This window comes from Macaca fascicularis, chromosome 11 (assembly GCF_037993035.2).
Source record: "Macaca fascicularis isolate 582-1 chromosome 11, T2T-MFA8v1.1".
NCBI lineage: Eukaryota > Metazoa > Chordata > Mammalia > Primates > Cercopithecidae > Macaca > Macaca fascicularis.
Genome location: NC_088385.1, coordinates 59,630,931 through 59,649,636, shown reverse-complemented (window position 1 = coordinate 59,649,636; position 18,706 = coordinate 59,630,931). Strand labels below are relative to the sequence as shown.

General features: G+C 52.7%; 1 protein-coding gene across 1 annotated transcript; it reads left to right on the top strand.

The window, feature by feature from the left end:
* The first annotated feature begins 3,946 nt into the window (after positions 1-3,946).
* Positions 3,947-13,579, top strand: KRT78 (keratin 78). Its single transcript, XM_005570948.4, has 9 exons — positions 3,947-4,376; positions 4,800-5,014; positions 6,117-6,177; positions 6,648-6,743; positions 8,270-8,434; positions 8,778-8,903; positions 12,573-12,793; positions 13,070-13,104; positions 13,185-13,579. Exons 1-9 carry the CDS (start codon positions 4,011-4,013, stop codon positions 13,442-13,444), a joined length of 1,545 nt encoding a protein of 514 aa, XP_005571005.3. The 5' UTR covers positions 3,947-4,010; the 3' UTR covers positions 13,445-13,579.
* The last annotated feature ends 5,127 nt before the right edge of the window (positions 13,580-18,706 follow it).

The window sequence follows — 18,706 nt, the reverse complement described above, 5'->3', positions numbered from 1 at the left end:
TGTTCTGGAGTGTTAGAGAATAAATTAGGGGATAAACTAGGTTAGCCTTCTTTTGTGTCTTATACTTTTCTCTCCCAATCGTAATTACAATTAAAGACTTGTTTAATATCTGTTTCCCCAATAGACTCTAAGGTCTCTTAGTTCAGTGGCTGGGGCTTGATCTCAGGTAAATTTCTGTTTTTTTTTTTTTTTTTTTTTTGAGACAAAGTTTCCCTGTGTTGCCCAGGCTGGAGTGCAGTGGCGTGATCTCGGCTCACTGCAACTGCTGCCTCCTGGGTTCAAGCAGTTCTCCTGCCTCAGCCTCCTGAGTAGCTGGGACTACAAGAGACTGCCATCACACCCAGCTAATTTTTGTATTTTTAGTAGAGACAGTGTTTCACCATGTTGGCCAGGATAGCCTTGAACGCCTGACCTCAGGTGATCTGCCCACCTCAGTCTCCCAAAGTGCTGTGATTACAGACGTGAGCCTCCGTGCCCAGTCAGGTTCTCAGGTAAATTTCTAACTCTCAGCACAGGGCCTGAAATATGGTAGGTGCTCAACCATATGTTGTTTGTGAATAAATGAATAAATGTGAATAAATGACTTTTGGGTGAAAAGATCGACTGCACAAGCAAGAACTGGCTTGAGAGCAATTAGAGAGAAAGGTTGGAGACTTGTAGCTGTGGCCAACAGTGAACTTAGGGTGGTACGGTGAGAGAAGAGGCCACAGGAAAGCCATAAGAAGCTGTGCTGAGATGCCGGGTGCAGTGGCTCACGCCTGTAAACTCAGCACTTTGGGAGGCTGAGGTGGGTGGTTCGCTTGAACCCAGGAGTTCAACATAGGCAACATGGCAACATGATGAAACCCCATTTCTACTAAAAATGCAAAAATTAACCAGGTGCAGTGGTGTGTGGCTGTAGTCCCAGCTATTCAGAAGGCTGAGGTGGGAAGATAGCTTGAGCCTGGGAAGTTGAGGCTGCAGTGAGCGGAGATTGCGCCACTGCACTGTAGCCTGGGCTGCAGAGCTGGACCCTGTCTCAAAAAAAAAAAAAAAAAAAAAAAAAAAAAAAAAAAAAAAGCTGTGCTGGCAGGGCCTTTCCCATTGATAAGGGCCAAGGCAGGGACAGGCTGTAGAGCATGAGGTGTGGTTGAGAAGGGTTAACCTGGAGCAGGGGAAACTGAGGAAAGATATAACCCATTAGAGCCTTGGCACTGCAGGATTTAGTATTAAGTCCATGATGGGAGCCAATTATACTTTTGCTGCTGCATGAATTGGGATCTCTGTGCACCTTTGTGTGCAAAACCAAGTCACTCGGCTGCTGAGGGGCCTGGTTCAATCTCCAGACTGTTGTCATCCTCCCCATCACTACATGACCATCTTTCTAAGCAGGGGAATTATTTCTAAGTAGGGGCAGCATCTGTTACAGCAGCAATTGCAAATCTGGGGATTCTGCAAGGTCCCTGGGTATAATGGTCGTGGATAAAAATTCATCTGTTTAAACAAATAGTGATTGATGCCTAGTGTATGCCAGATGCTGAGCTGGATAGAGGGGTGGACAGGACATACATCATGGAGCTGTGATTCAGTGTTTAGTGGTGCTGTCTTAGAAAGTTTGAAGGGCGGGCGGGCATGTGGAACAGGGAGGAGGTTCATTGTGGGCTGCTCCATGGGGCAGTGGTCTGAGCTGGGTACAGGTGGTACCTCCAGCCTGAGGAGCTCTGTGGGCTGCCTTGAGCAAGTCCGTAAGATCACAGAGGGATGGGCCAGAGCAGACTTAGAGGTCACCTGGCAACCTCTTATGTTGCCCTAGAGTGTGCAGTCTCTATGCCCTGCCCCATACCTATGGGGCCTCAGGGTCCTCGAGTGTAAAACAAAGGCATTGGCTCAGATGACCTTGAAGTGCCCTTCTGGCTCTGTTATCTACAAAATTACAAATATGGGGAAGTTCCATGGAGGTGGATTTGGCCCCATCCCAAATGTGGCCTCTGTCCTCCACCCTGAATCCTGACAGGGAGGGATGGTAGAGTTCAGTTCACAGAAATCTTTCTCAAGCACATTTGTGGGGTCTGGAAGGCAGGCCCAGAACCTCGCCCCTGCACAGTGGTCCCCAGGGAGTAGGGCTTGAGTCCCCTGAGGAATGAGCAGAATTCAATGCATTTCCCAGCCCTCTTCTGGACTCTGGGGCTGCTCTGCATTGCCTCCTCTCTCCTTGGTGCACCTAATTCTCCTCCTGGGTCTTTTCTCTCCTCTTCTCTTCCTTACCTGGTCCCTTTCTCCTTGAACTCCTTTGTTCTCCCCACTGAAGGCCCTGCCTCTTCTTCCTCTTGAGGTCACCTGCCATTCAGTTTCATTAAGGCGTGCTGCTGGTTGGGGCCAGGGGAAGGAGGAAGGGGCTTTTAATCCTCTGGAGGGAGGTGAGGCGTACTCACTGTTATCTGGCCTTGGGGTGGAGTATCTGTGGGATTGTTCAAATTGCTAAGACTGACTTCCTCATAGCACGTCTCTTGAGTGTTCAGTATTCTGAGCCCTCGTTTGTCCTTGCCTTGAGTTGCATTGTCAAAGGCCCCGGTGTCCTTGCTTATGAATGTGCGAGGCTCTAGGAAAGGGGAGGGGGACCGGGAGAAATAGCCCCCTTGCCATGTAAATAAGAAATTTTAGATACTTGCCCAAATCAGAGTGGTCCAACTCTGCCGGCCAGTGGTGGAGGAGCTTAAGTGGAGTCTACTGGATGCCTTCCTTCCAGGAGTCCTGCCACTCAGGAGAGTTTGTACTGAAGTATCAGATGAACCCTAGGGTTTTCCTCCAACCACCAGACTTTCAGGCCAGAGGCAGAGACTGTCCTCTGGGGAACCCCAAATGTCCTGTTTCCGCTCCCAGTCCATCTGGAGTATTTTTCTAAATGCACATTGCTTTTTCTTTTTGAGATGGAGTCTCACTCTGTTGCCCAGGCTGGAGTGCAGTGGCGCAATCTTGACTCACTGCTCAACCTCTGCCTCCTGGGTTCAAGCAATTCTCCTGCCTCAGCTTCCTATGTAGCTGGGATTACAGGTGTGTACCACCACACCTGGCCAATTTTTGTATTTTTAGTAGAGATGGGGTTTCGCCATGTTGGACAGGCTGGTCTCAAACTCCTGACCTCCAGTGATCCACCCACCTCAGCCTTCCAAAGTGTTGGGATGACAGGCATGAGCCACTGTGCCTGGCCCTAAATGCACATTTCATTTTGGAGGCTGGGTGGCTCTGATTTGTAACCTGAGGAAGCAGAGCCTGATAGCAGGTGGATGGGCCTGGCCCTGAGTGCTTGTGGAAGGAGCAGAGCCATAGGCTGGGTCAGAAACGAACTGTCCATGAGATCCTGGATGGAGATGCCTGGTTTCAGTGGGTGGTGCCTCATGGATGATTGCTGGGTTGGGCAAGAGGAAGGACTTGGAAACCCTGTTTTTCTGTTTCATTTCCAAATCTTGGAGTGTCTTTTAGCCAACGATGGCAATAACACCTCCTCACTTTGTGGCGCTGCAAGTGCGTTCCTTCTCCAACTCCTTGAGGCAGATTCTCCCTTGAGAATCCAGGGCACTCTGATGCTTCCTCTGAACCCCTTCTAGCTTTCTTTCCTCTTCAACCTCCCCGCTGCTTCCCTATCTGCTCCAGGAAGCCTTCCCTGAGTGGCCTCAGTGACTTTGCTCTGGCCATCCCTCCCTGTCCCTCAGTACTGACATCCTGGTCTCCTGCCTGCTTCCTCACCTTTGGGCATGCCTCTTTCTCCAACAACCTGGGAGCTCTGAGGGCAGGGTCTGGGTTTCCTTCTCCCTTGGCTCTGCACGTGCTGGACACTTATTCTCCAGGCACGTCAGAATAAGTCAGCTGGAGCCAAGTGACAGACACAGTCAGATCAAGAGCATCTTGCTCTCCAAGGCCCAGCCCAGGTACGGGAGTGGATAAAAGTCTCGTGCTGGGGCCCCAGGGCAGAAACTCACACACCTTGACAATCTGTCTGTCCGTCTGCAGCTGCGTGACTGTCTGTCTCTGCCATGTCTCTCTCCCCATGCCGGGCCCAGAGGGGCTTCAGCTCTCGCTCAGCCTGTTCTGCTCGCTCAAGGGGCTGCAGCAGGGGAGGCTTCAGCAGCAGGAGCCTTAATTCCTTTGGGGGGTGCCTGGGAGGCTCTCGTGGGAGTACCTGGGGGTCAGGGGGAAGGCTGGGGGTGCAGTTTGGGGAGTGGAGTGCTGGGCCTGGGCTCTCCCTGTGCCCTCCTGGGGGCATCCAAGAAGTGACCATTAACCAGAATCTGCTGACCCCACTGAAGATTGAGATCGACCCCCAGTTCCAGGTGGTGCGGACGCAGGAGACCCAGGAGATCAGGACCCTCAACAACCAGTTTGCTTCCTTCATTGACAAGGTGAGGGTCAGCTCAGCCAAGCCCCTGTCTCTGTGCTTCCCTTAGAGGAGCTGCTCTTGATGGACTTGGGAATGGGAAGTTTGTCCTCCTTTTACCACTTTTCTAATAACTTCTGCAGCAAGGAAGTCCCTCCTGTGGACTAACTGGACTCTCTGGCTATGCGGAGGCCCTGTTGTTCCATGACTGGGGGTCAGGGACAGAGAACGGCCAACCGGCAGGGGGGAAGACCTTGTCCCATTAGTCTGTCCAGTCTTTTGGTGTGTTCAGAGTGTCATGGAAGGTCATGAGGCTCCTCCTGGCCAGGTTGGGCAGGGAGACAGCGGAAAGGTGGGGCTGATGGGAGGGTCCCACAGGCTTTACTTTCCAGGGGCTGTGCACAGGGAGTCCCACGGGAGCCTCAGGGATCCTCTGCTTCTGCTGCAGGTGCGGTTCCTGGAGCAGCAGAACAAGGTCCTGGAGACCAAGTGGCACCTGCTGCAGCAACAGGGGTTGAGTGGCAGCCAGCAGGGCCTGGAGCCTGTCTTTGAGGCCTGCCTGGATCAGCTCAGGAAGCAGCTGCAGCAGCTCCAGGGAGAACGAGGGGCTCTGGATGCTGAGTTGAAGGCCTGCCGGGACCAGGAGGAGGAGTATAAGTTCAAGTAGGCACACTGAAATTTCCCCATGCTATGTGGGCGGGGTCTGGGAGGACTCAGATTGGGTCTGACAGTCAGGAGGTGTCCCACATACTGAGCACCCAGAGGCACATGACTGGCCTCCCCTCTACCCCTCCGCATCCCCATTCCCCAGGCTCTCAGGTGCCCACCTGCTACAGGTAAAGGAGGTGTCCCGCAGCCCCCACCCAGGTCTGGAGAACCTCGGAGGAAAGGCGAGGAGACCAGTGTCCTACATGCCCCAGCTACAAGGGCCCGTGTTTCCGGTCAAGGCTGGGAAGGGCTTATTTAAACAATGCCCCAGTGGCTTTTTTTTTTTTCTTGAGAAATTCCTGTTCAGCAGGCTGTGGGCTAAAGTGATTCAGATGTTCTCTGAATTGACTGAAATTGATTCCTCCCAAGGAGGGGAGGGAATCAATTTAGTGGGGCCGTCGCCAGGCCCGTGACACAATTCACAGATGGGTTGTGGTTCTGGGCTGCACGCCTAGGTCACCTGGTGGAGTGGAGAGAGCCCTGGACTAATAGGGGGCTTGGGTGGGGGCGACTGTGAGTGAGGGGTAGCTGTGCGGCCTGGGCAAGGCATCTCATCTCTCCCAGACTTGGTTTCCCTTCTGTAAACTTGGGAAATGTCACCTGCCCTTCCGGCCTCCCAGGCCTGTTGGGATGATGGAATATGAGGCGGAGGAGGGCAGGTTCTGGAAGGAGCCCAGGATTGGGGTCAGGAGACCTGGGTTGGCTCTGTTTTGTCTACCTAGTCATCTGTGGGGTCTTGGTCAAATAGTCTAATCTCTCTGATAAAACCCAAACTGTCTGCCCCAGTGATGGGTGTGAGTAGCAAGTGGGAAAAGGTATTCTAATATGCCTTATAAACTGAAACAATGTGACTGTCGTCATCAAAAGGACATGGGCTGAAAGAGTGGCACAGGTACATAGCCAGGACGTGGCGGGAAAGGAGAGAAGGGCTGCTTGTTGTCCTGTTTGGGGGCATTCTCAGGCAAGGAGTCCTTTTCAGGGAAGTCATGCTTGGAAGTGGGGGCATGAGCTCTGACCGTGGAGCCTCGAACTGCGTCCTTCTCTACTTATTTGGCAGGTATGAGGAGGAGGCCCACAGGCGCACCACACTTGAGAATGACTTTGTGGTCCTCAAGAAGGTGAGGGTGGGGGCCAGTGCTCCACTTACGTCCTGAGCACCCACTGTACACGGAGCCTAGTCCTAGGCTGGGAGGGAAAGGGTGAGAGGTCCTGATTTAGGACAGGCTATCGCTCTGCCTGCAGGGGTCCCCTGGGGAAATGGGACATCTGCCTAGACACAGGGACCCCAAGACAAGATCTGACTGAAGGACTGCTTGACGAGCTCTGATGTCACAGCAGGAGAGGGTGGGGAGGGAGAGGAAGAAGCAGAACTGGTTGTGATTAATCAGGGAAGACTTCCTGAAGGCGATGTTGGGTCAATGTTGGGCAAAGGAGAGAGCAGGACAGGGTGGGGCTGGAGGAGGAAGGAGGGGGACTTGGGAGGCATGGTGGATGGGTGTCGAGCAGTGCATGAACAGTATTCCTGAGCCAGAGTAGGATCCCCAAAGGAGAAGAGGGGGTTGCAAGGTTTCTCTCCCGCTGTGTCTAGGATGCGGATGGGGTTTTCCTGAGCAAGATGGAGTTGGAGGGCAAGCTGGAGACTCTGAGAGAATACATCTGCTTCTTGAAGCATCTGAATGAAGAAGTGAGGCTCAACCAAAGGGCAGGCGGGAGCCAAGAGAGGGGACAGGGTGGGCAGGCTCCCTGTGGCCATGGGGAGAGTGGCCAGAGGGGAAGTCTGTTAGGATGGCTTAGATTCTGGGTCATTCAGTCACTTGACAACCAATTACTAAAAACTTACTATGTGAATCGCTAGGTCCTGGGGATACATCAATGAATAACCAGGCAAAAATCACTACAGACAAAAAGATTGCTTTTTTTTTTTTTTTTTTTTTTTTTTTTGAGATGGAGTCTTGCTCAGTCACCCAGGCTGGAGTGTTGTGGTATGATCTCAGCTCACTGCAACCTCTGCCTCCCGGGTTCAAGCAATTGTCTGCCTCAGTCTCCCGAGTAGGTGGGGTTACAGGCGCCTGCCACCACAGCCGGCTAATTTTTGTATTTTTAGTAGAGATGGGGTTTCACCATCTTAGCTAGGCTGGTCTTGAACTCCTGACCTCGTGATCCACCTGCCTTGGCCTCCTAAAGTGCTGGGATTACAGGCATGAGCCACCGCACCCTGCTAAGTTTGCTTTCTATTGGGAGACAGACAATAAGCAACAGACTTAGTAAATAGGGAAATTATACAGTATGCTAGGAGGTTATAAACACAATGGAAAAAAGGAAAATGAGCACAGGGAAAGGAGGATTGGGAACATGGAGCAGGTGCCAATTTCAAATCATGTGGCCAGGGTAGGCCTTATTTAGGAGATAAAATCTGAGCAAAGATTTGGAGGAGGTGAGAAAGGTTACCACGCAGGGGGGTTTCCGGGATTCCAGGCAGTGGCTGCAGCCCACAGTGGGAGTGTGCTGTCTGAGGAAATGCAGGAAGGCCAGTGTGGCCAGAGTTGTAGGAGCAAGAGAGAGAGGAATGTGATAAGAGGTCTGAAGATGGCTGGGCACAGTGGCTCGTGCCTACAATCCCAGCACTTTGGGAGGCTGAGGCAGGTGGATCACCTGAGGTCAGGAGTTCGAGACTAGCCTGGCGAAATGCTGTCTCTACAAAAAACACAAAAATTAGCCAGACTTTGTGGCAAGTGCTTGTAATCTCAGCTGCTAGGGAGGCTGAGGCAGAAGAATGGCTTGAACCTGGAAGGCGGAGGTTACAGTGAACTGAGATCATGCCACTGCACTTCAGCCTGGGCAACAGAGTAAGACTCCATCTCAAAAAAAAAAAAAAAAAAAAAAAAAAGAAGAAGAAGAAAGAAAGAAAAAAGAAGAAGAAGAAGAAAAAAATGAAGCCTGAGGAGTGATGGGGGCTGGGTGATTTCGGGCCTTGCAGGTCATTTTCCATTAATGTCCAAGCTGCAAGAGACCTCAGAGACCACCTCCTATGGCCCTCATTTTTGAATGAGGAGATCAAGTCCCATGGTGAGCAGGGCATACTCAATGCCACCTGGGATGAATGGGGGTCATGGCATGTAAGCAGAAATTTGCCATCTTGCTCAATCATCCTAGGCTTCAAGGGGAGAGGGAGCTGGGGGTGGGTGGACACTGAACCTGTCTTCCCTGCAGGAGCTGGGCCAGCTCCAGACCCAGGTCAGCGACACGTCTGTGGTACTGTCCATGGACAACAACCGCTACCTGGACTTCAGCAGCATCATCACTGAGGTCCGCGCCCGGTATGAGGAGATCGCCCGGACCAGCAAGGCTGAGGCTGAGGCCCTGTACCAGACCAAGGTGGTGGGACCCGGGAGGGCAGCACCATGCTGGAAATGGCTAGGTCTCCATGCCCACAGTCTAGGGTGGTCATCCACCTAGATTCCATTGGGGCAGTTCCAGTTACCTCCCTGAAGGTCTGGGGCTGGGTGGGCAGGGCTGTTTCCCCTCCAGGAGGGAGGTGATGCAGAGGAACTGTGGGAGATAAGCTTGGACTTCTGGAAGTACATCCCACTGTGTCCTGGCTACAGGCGTTTAACAAACACTCCAAATAATGAAGTGAGAGGTGGCATTCCAAACATAGGGAGATGGTCAAAGGTGGCGGTCCTCTCAACTAATGGTGTCCCCTCTGTTCCCCTCTCAGTACCAGGAGCTTCAGGTGTCTGCCCAGCTTCATGGGGACAGGATGCAGGAAATGAAAGTCCAGATCTCTCGGCTGCACCAAGAGATTCAGAGGCTGCAGAGTCAGATTGAGAACCTCAAGAAGCAGGTAGATTCCCAGAGGCCTCCAAACATTCTCTCATTGCCTTTGTGTCTTCAACTCACTCCCCAGTTCCTAGTTTCTGTCTCTCCATTGGGGTTGCCAGTGGGTTTGTGTCGAGGACGTTGATAACTGGCTGGAGCTTTGGATAATTTGGGGAGAAGATAACTTCAAGCCCCATTTAGGGTGAATTCAGCCTTCCTGTTGTGACTTCTAGCCGCATGTTGGCTTCTGTGGGATAGTGCCACTGCATTGCACTCCCCTGGCGTTGGGGAGGGGCTGACAGCATTGGAGCCTATGTCCAGGTGTACGTCTTGCTTTCAACCTTTTGGGGAGATGGTTAATTCATCTCTTTTCTCTTTTCTTATCTCTTTCTTTTCTTTCTTTCTTGTTTCTTTCTTTCCTTCTTTCCTACAGAGTCTTACTCCGTTGCCCAGGCTGGAGTGCAGTGGCGTGATCTTGGTTCACTGCAACCTCTGCCTCCGGGTTCAAGGGATTCTCCTGCCTCATCCTCCTGAGTAGCTTGAATTACAGGCACGTGCCACCATGCTTGGCTAATTTTTGTATTTTTAGTAGAGACGGCGTTTCACCATGTTGGCCAGGCTGGTCTCAAACTCTTGACCTCAAGTGATATGCCCACCTCGGCCTCTCAAAGTGGTGGGATTACAGGCATAAGCCACTGCACCCAGCCTCATCTCTTTTCTTTTTCTTTCTTTTCTGTTTTTTTTTTGAAATGGAGTTTCACTCTTGTTGGCCTGGGCTGGAATGCAATGGCATGATCTCAGCTCACTGCAACCTCTGCCTCCCGGGTTCCAGTAATTCTCCTGCCTCAGCCTCCCAAGTAGCTGAGATTACAGGTGCCCACCACCATGCCCGGTTAATTTTTGTATTTTTAGTAGAGACAGGGTTTCACCATGTTGACCAGGCTGGTCTCAAACTCCTGACATCAGGTGATCCACTGGACTCAGCCTCCCAAAGTGCTGGGATTACAGGTGTGAGCCACTGTGCCCAGCCCACATCTCTTTTCTTATCTCTTCTTTTGACTCTTACTTCTCAAGCCCAGCAGGGACTTTAAGGTCAAACACTGAAGGTCCTGGGGCCCTATGGGGGAAGTTGGGAGCCAGGGCCTCAGAGAGTAAGTGAGGTGGGTGGCAGGATGGGGCTAACTTCTCCTTAGGTAGATGCATTACAAAGGTCAGAAGTAGAGGAAGGGATTGGCAAGGGGAAGGAAGCCATTTCCTGCTCCTCCTGCAGTGAGGAGACCTCACTTCTAGGTGTGAAGTGTTATGAATTCTCAAACTGTGAAGTATTCTTGCACTTATATTTCCTAAACCCAAAAGATCAATTCGGGGATCAATGGAGGATGGAGAGCAGAGACCACAGAGTCAAGCCATTTCCTCAAGCACTATAGCTTGGTTCGAAAGTCACATGCTGTCCCTTGACTCCCAAGCAAGGCCCTCTGGGGAGGGTTCTTGGAGTATCCAGAACCCACACTTCATCCCAAACCATCTTTCTGGCTCTTGTTTGCAATGAGAGGCAGGGCCTGAGAGCAATGTGATGAGTCCTGTTACTCAATTTGCTGCCACTATGTTTCACCAACCAATTTGAACCCCTTGCTTTGGAATCCTCTGGGGAGGCTGTTAAGATCCAGATTCCTGGCCTCCTGGCAGAGCTGAGGAGTCAGAATCTCTAAGGATGGGGCCCAGAAACCTGCTTTTTAAATGAGGTTGCTGGTTCTGAAGCATGTGGTCTTCAGAGTCTAGTGGCAGCATGCAGGAGTGTGTACTGGGTACCTGGGCCTGGGAATCACAGCTCCTCACACAGCAATGTGCCTTTCCTGGGAGAATCCCTCCTGGGGATATAGCACTGTCCCCTGCTGCTTTTCCTGCACAAACATGATTAACTGGGCTCCCCTGTGCAGGCCCAAGTGGGTTAGGATCCCAGTTCTGCCACCCATCTTTCTGAGCCTCAGTTTCTTCATCTGTAGAGTAGAGATTATGTTTCTATCCACAGAGTGGGGATCTAATAATGACAGACTTTAGATAATTCCTTCTTTCCTGAGTCAGATGTGAGGGCAAATCAACTGTAAGGCTGATAAAGACAGGGATCTCATCCTTCCCCTAGCTTTCTATTGTCAGTAAAGGGATTATATTTTCCTTCTTTTTTTTTGAGAAGGAGTCTCGCTCTGTCACCCAGGCTGGAGTGCAGTGGCGCGATCTTGGCTCACTGCAACCTCCACCTCCCAGGTTTAAGAGATTCTCCTGTCTCAGCCTCCTGAGTAGCTGGGACTACAGGTGTGTGCCACCATGTCCGGCTAATTTTTTTTTTTTTTTGTATTTTTAGTAGAGACAGGGTTTCACTGTGTTAGCCAGAATGGTCTTGATCTCCTGACCTAGTGATCTGTCCACTTCAGCCTCTCAAAGTGCTGGGATTACAGGTGTGAGCCACTACACCAGGCTGAGATTATGTTTTTCAAACCCAAAATTGAGGCACACGGTTTGATATACTCTGACAACAGGACAAAGTATTTGAAATGGGACTGTCTGAAAAAAAAAAAGAACGTTGGTGGCCCTCAGGGGGAGCCTTGTAGGTGGTGATCCACGGTACAGGAAGAGCACTAAGCACCCTGGGAGAGGTGCCGAGGGCTGGGGGTGGGAAGAAATAAGGAAAGAGCACTTGGGGAGGTGGCACAGGAGTTGTACTAGTGTCCTAGGGCTGCCGTGACAAATCTTCACAAATTGGGTGGCTAAAAACAACAGAAATGTAATCTCTCCCTGTCCTGGAGCCTTGAAGTCTGAAATCAAGGTGTTGGCAGGGCTGTGCTTCCTCTGAAGGTGCAGTGGGAGTCCTCCCTGGGTCTTGCTAGCTTCTGCAGGCTCCAGGAGCTCCTTGGCATTTTTCGCCTTATTGCTGCATCATTCCCATCTCTGCCTCTTTCTTTTTTTTTTTTTTCTTTTTTTTTGAGACAGAGTCTTGCTCTGTTGCCAGGCTGGAGTGCAGTGGCACGATCTTGGCTCACTGCAACCTCCACCTCCTGGGTTCAAGCAATTCTTCTACCTCAGCCTCCCCAGTAGCTGGGACTACAGGTGCGTGCCACCACGGTCAGCTATATATATTTTTTTAAATTTTTAGTAGAGACAGGGTTTCACTGTGTTAGCCAGGATGGTCTCGAACTCCTGTAATCTGCCTGCCTTGGCCTCCTAAAGTGCTGGGATTACAGATGTGAGCCACCACACCCAGCCCTGCCTCTCTCTTCTGATGAGTTCTTCTCTCTGTGTCTGTCTCTGTGTTCTCTCTTCTATTCATAAGGACACCAGTCATTGGATTTAGGGCTCACCCTAAATATGGTATGATATGATTATGAGATCCTTAATTAATTACATCTGTAAAGACCGTACTTCCAATAAGATCACATTCTGGGGTCCTGGGTGGACATGAAAGTTTTGGGGGATTCTCTTCAACCTACTGCAGGAGGTAAGGAAGTGAGGGAAGCAATACCTTCCCTTAGAATGAGAGGAGCCTGTTGCAGGGGTGGTGTTGGTACAGACGGCCATGTATAATTTTGAGCTCATGAGATTATGATCCACCCCAGCCCTCAAGTGATATCCACAGGGGGTGCTTTGAGAGGCTATGTTGGACTTAAAACCACTTTCTCGCTCATTTCTACCCCGCTTCCAGAACGCCAGCCTGCAGGCCGCCATCGCTGACGCTGAGCAGCGTGGGGAGCTGGCCCTCAAGGACGCTCAGGCCAAGGTGCACGAGCTGGAGGCTGCTCTGAGGACGGCCAAGCAGAACCTGGCCCAGCTGCTGTGCAAGTACCAGGAGCTGATGAGCACGAAGCTTTCCCTGGATGTGGAGATTGCCACCTACCGCAGGCTGCTGGAGGGCGAGGAGTGCAGGTGAGAGAGGCTTGGAGGGACCTGGGAATATGAGGTGGGGGAGGAGGATGGGATGCCAACACAGTGAGCTGCTTGCTAAAGAGGATTCCGAGAGATTTCCTGACATTGCGAGTCGCTAAGGGCAACTGACGCTGCAGAGAGATATTTTAAGTTGGAGACTGTGGATTTTATCTGCTGAGAGGGTGGGTGGCCTGCTCTGAGGGGCTTAAAAGCTCGTAGGGATGCATTCTTTGCAGTATTTCTTAGCGCATCCCTCTCTTGTCCTTTTTCCCCTAGGATGTCTGGGGAGTGCCCCAGCCAGATCACTATCTGTGAGTATCAGGGGACTTTGGGGATGGGATCCCCATGGGGAGCCGAGGACCCTGCTCTGACCCGGTGCATTTCTTGGCAGCCTCGGTGGGAGGCAGCACTGTCGTGTCTGGAGGAGTTGGTGGAGACTTGGGGAGCATTTGTGGACTTAGTGGCGGGAAAAGCAGCTCTGGGTCCTGCTGCACCAGCATCGTGACTGGAGGCTCCAACATTATCCTGGGCTCTGGGAAGGACCCTGTTTTGGGTTCCTGCTCTGTGTCCGGCTCCAGCTCTGGCTCCAGCTGCCACACCATCCTGAAGAAGACAGTTGAGTCGAGTCTGAAGACATCCATCACCTACTGAGTGAGCCAGCAGCCACCTCCTTCCTGAACACATTTGGCCTGCTCCCCCCATCAGCCGGCTCTGCACGGCCAACTCTGTGTCCACTGCCCACAGCCCAAGCCAGCCCACAGCGGATGCTGCAAAAATCAATAAAGTCTCCCCTCCTGCCGTTCTGAATGCTCTAAGTGCTTGCGCACCTCACCCAGCAAAACAAAAGCTGTGTGGCTCCCCAGCCTCCTCTCCTTGGAAGGCAATCTGTGGCATATGTGTGTCCAAACGGGTCCTATTGGCATCTCACTCCACATCCCAGCCACTCTATCAAGGGATCCTTCAAGCCCCACAGTGTGTTCCTCGGGGTGTGCTCCATCTCTCATACTTCCACTGATGTTTTAGCTGTGCTTGTAGCTCGCTTCCTCGTCAATTGCCTGTGTTAAGAGGTTCTAGTTCTTACTGCGGGCAGCCCCCTTCCTTATTCCTGACTGTGCACCAAATTTTTCTCCTCCTAGGAAGATTCTCTAATTCTCATGTTTAACCTGCTGGGCCCTTCCTGTCCCTGGCAGTCTGGCTGCACCTGTTGCTGTCCCGGGCTCTGTGTCTGTCTGGTTCAGGTCAGGGACTCAGCTTCTCAATTAGCCTGCACTCCTGCACCCAGGATGAGGATGTGCTCAGCTTGTGCCTGGGGGCTCTGATGGAGACTTGGGGCTCAAACTCTGCCCCTACCCCCTTATCTGTTGGCTCTCATCTTATCTTTGGGCAAGTCTGAACATGAGGCTGGAAACTTCTCCTCCTTCCTCTCCTTCAGGAAACTCTGCAGGAAGCCAGGAGTGTGGGAGTCGGGTGGGGTGCCAGGAGGGGCTGTAAGGATCACCTTTTCTACCCACCCCCAGCAGCCTCACGGGTGCCTGCAGTTGCTCTTTCCCCATTCTTTTTTTTTTTTTTTTTTTTCAGATGGAGTCTGGCTCTGTCGCCCAGGCTGGAGTGCAGTGGCCGGATCTCCGCTCACTGCAAGCTCCGCCTCCCGGGTTTACGCCATTCTTCCGCCTCAGCCTCCCGAGTAGCTGGGACTACAGGCGCCCGCCACCTCTCCCGGCTAGTTTTTTTGTATTTTTTAGTAAAGACGGGGTTTCACCGTGTTCGCCAGGATGGTCTCGATCTCCTGACCTCGTGATCCGCCCGTCTCGGCCTCCCAAAGTGCTGGGATTACAGGCTTGAGCCACCGCGCCCGGCCTCTTTCCCCATTCTTGCTTTCCAGACCCAGGTGGGGGACCTTGCTCAACCTCACACTCCACTGTCTGGGCTGCAGGAGTTCACATTACACCCGTCCTTGCTTTAGAGGGAGGGCAGGCCTTTCCTCAGATCCATGAATCTCTCCATCCAAATTATACAAGAAGGCTTTTCAGCTTTGTGTGAAGGAGACAGGAACTGGTGAGGATGTGGCTAGAACTCCTAGGCTTGAATCCCAGCTCTGCCGTTTCCTAGTGGTGTGACCTTGATCAAGCGGCTTGACCTCTTCAGTTACCTCATCTGTAAAAAGAGAATAATAATAATATGTACCTCACAGGGCTGTGTGGCGACTGTGCCACTAGGATCCCAGAAGGAAACGAAATTCATCCAAGGTAGTTCAATTAAATTGACTTTTTAAAAAAGTAGGCCGGGCGCGGTGGCTCAAGTCTGTAATCCCAGCACTTTGGGAGGCCGAGACAGGCGGATCACGAGGTCAGGAGATCGAGACCATCCTGGCTAACACGGTGAAACCCCGTCTCTACTAAAAAATACAAAAAACTAGCTGGGCGAGGTGGCGGGCGCCTGTAGTCCCAGCTACTCGGGAGGCTGAGGCAGGAGAATGGCGTGAACCCGAGAGGTGGAGCTTGCAGTGAGCTGAGATCTGGCTGCTGCACTCCAGCCTGGGCAACAGAGGGAGACTCCATCTCAAAAAAAAAAAAAAAAAAAAAGTATAATTTCCGTTTCTCCCACCTCCCAGAGGATAGTCTTTCTTTAGTGCTGAGGGATTCAGCCCCTTACGTGGGCTTTGGCAGAGGTTTCGGGCAGCACCTGCCATTCTGAATCGAGATATGGGTGTTGGGTCCTTCTGGGCTTCACAAGGCTGCTTCCTGCCTGGCCTGCTGTGAGCGGCTCCCCTCACATGGTAATGCAGTTTCACATTCAGCCTGGGAAGCACCCAGACATCCAAGACACTCCCTTTGGAAATGTCCCTGACGGTGGTGGCCTCTACCACATTTTCAGATGAAGACTTTCTTAATGGCCTTGCCCTCGGGCACATGTCAGGTAGAGTTTGTGCAGTGAATAGGCTGCACGTGGCCGTGGGCGTAATTGTTGTTCCTTCTTTTCTTTGTCATCTTGGAAGTGAGGGCCTGAGAGGGCTAAACTGACTTTAATGAAAGGATTACTTACAGTGGTGTAGGTAGGGCTGAGGGAACAGGGATGGAGAGGCTAGGGACCAGCAATGGGGGGAAGCTGTTACCACCCCTAGAGGGAGGTCCACCCTCTCAGTGTGTCCAAGACTGAGAGGACTTGCAGAGCTAAAGCTGGGCAGTCCTGAGAAAATCAGGATGGGCTGGTCGCCTTATGTAGAGCTGAAGGTCAAGAGAAGCAGTGAGGCGGCAGAAGCTGTAATCTTGGGGAGACGCAGCCATGACCCCAGACAGTGGTCTGAAGGGGTTGGAAGTAGGGAGGGAGCTGGGAAGAAGCACCTGACCTCTCTCCTCCCTCTGATCTCCTGCTGGTGTCTCCCTTTGGTCAACCCAACTGGAAGCCAGAGTGCCAGGGAGCAGCCCACAAGGGTCAGAGGAGGGTGGAGAATGGAGCGTGAGGGAGGCAGATGGAGCATCACCATCGTGGAGACTCAACATACCATTGCAGGGATGGTGCCCAGGCCACTGTCTGCCTCATAGTATGTGCTGAGTAAATGCTGACTGTAAAAATGATGATAATTAGCTCAGAAAGCCCTACCCTTTGGAGGCTCCTTTGTTCCTGTAACTTTCTTATTGTTCAGCACCCAGCCTGGCCCACGGTAGGTGCTAGGTTGGCAGTATCCACTGTCTTGCCCCCTCCCTTTGGCGGCAGCAACCTTCTTTCCCCTCTGCTTTTGTGTCCTGCCATCAGGGAGGGACTCTGGGCAGGTGACAGTCTCCAGAGATGGAGCCCCTCAGTAATGAGTATAGCAGTGTGCAGCAGCTCTTCCTCTCTGTGGAGGGCAGGAGGGGAGGAAACCGCTCCTCCCTGGGTTGCAGAAAGAAGGTCTTAGCTTGCATGTCTTGTCTGAAGGTAGAGTTGTGAGGGCTGGTGGAGGCAAAGTGGCCTCCCAGGCTTCTGTCTGGGCCTGGACTGTGAGCCTGGGTGGGAGGGAGGCTGTCTTCAAGCAGCAAGCCGGGAGCTCCATGAGAGTGTGCCCTGGGCCCTGTGCACCTGTCCCCAGCTCCCAGCACAAAGCCTGGCCCAGAGAGCAAGCTTGGTAAATGTGTGCGAGGGATGGCGTGAGTGTCAGTGTCTGGGGTGAGGTGAGACTTGTGTTTACTGACTGCCTCTCACTCCCACCAGCCTGGCTGTCCTGTGACTCAGAGGGGGCCCACAGCCACATCCTGGAGGCTAGGGCCCACTCATGACTGTTTCCTCCTCCCACACGGCCCAGGGAGAGATAAGGGAGGCTGAGAAAGTGATCTCAGCCTGGGTAAAGGAAACAAAGGTCAGTGGGAAGTGGTGGCTTCATCCAGGGATCGCTTTTCCAAAGGGCTTCCATGGAGGGCCCTGCTTATAGGCAGAGGAGGAAATGGGGCTCAGAGAAGTTGCGAGTTGCCCCAGGACACGCAGCTCAGTGTGGGAGATGGCTCGGCTTGGCTCCTCAAATGCCCAGTGTCCTAACTCCAAAATCTCCTCTTGGCTATTAAGGGACTAGTTCTGCAAGTGCTGTCACTCTCATTCCTCGTGGGAGCGGGGTTCAACTTCTTCAAGCAACTGGGAGCCACTTACAGCCTCCCAGGGGCCCTAGGAGAAGATCCCACAGCTCCCTCTGGTCCTGGAGCAGGCAGTCTCTTCACTTGCCCTCCCTAGGCTGAGGGAGGCCAAGCCTTCTCCATGGCAGTCCCATGTCCTCTCTTTTGGGATCCTGGGGACACAGGCTGGTTGGTCGTTCTGCTCATCTTGTGGGGGTGGGGAGCACAACGATGCTGTCCTCGCTCTTTTTTTTCAGGCAAGTCTCGGTTCACTTTGAGCCCATCTTCTTGCTGAGAGATGAAGGGGGTGAGGAGGGCCAGTGTCTAAAGTCACCTCCTCAATCACCCCTTGCCCCTGACAGTTGACGTCTCTATCTTTGCTTGGGGCTTTGTTTGGTCCCAGCAGACTGAGGTGAATAGGAAGTTGGGGGCGACCATATGAGGTGATTTAAGGAGCTCCACTGGCCCCTCTGAATTAGACACATGGGCTCCTGCATAAGGGGAAGATGGGAGTGACAGGGTTTCTGCATGGGCCTCCTGGGGCTTTTTCGGAACACCTGCCTTTTGGAGCTGTGCCTGTTTCCACCCAGGGTGGTCTGTGTCCTCAGCCCACCTCCAGCTCCCTCCAAAGTGGCCGAACCTTTCTGTGGGGACTCTGCTGTGGTGCAGAGGGTCAGGGATCTCAGGTATTGGTTAAATCCCCTGCTGTCTCTTCAGCCTCCATAAGAGGGTCCTTTGCTCCCAGGCTTCTGGGCCCTGCCTGAGGACCCCAGGCCTTTTCTACCTCCTGATCAAGTGCCTTGCCCCCATGGTTGGCCAGGGACCCTCTTTCTGTCTTTGAATTCACTTTGCCTGCACAGGCTCACTTCCCAGAAGGCTCTGTCGCTCTATGGCAGAGGCACAGGCTATCCCCACTCTCACCCTGTCACCTGTGTCACCCACCCTGGACCTGTGAGGAACGGTGGGCCATGGGCTGGGGGTGGGAAGGGAGCAGGCCTGGATGCTCTCTCTGGCAGCCCATTGCTCAATGCTCCTTCTCCTACCACCTGCACAGCCCCAGGCCCTGCAGCCTTGGCTTACAACAGGGGCCTGGGACAAACCCCATAGAACAGAGCTTCCATTGACAGCGGCCACTGGGGCTGGGTAGGAGGACAGCAAGGCAGCCACTGGGTGGTGGAGGTGGCCGTGGGAGCCCATATCATCCTGTGCCAACCAAGGAGAGCCTGGGGGCAGGGGGAGAAGGTGGCATCCTGCCCCAGACAGTCTCAGCTCAGCCCCAGCTCTGGAGCACAGGTGATAACCAGGGGGGCCCCTCCCTCCTGCTGGGGGAGAC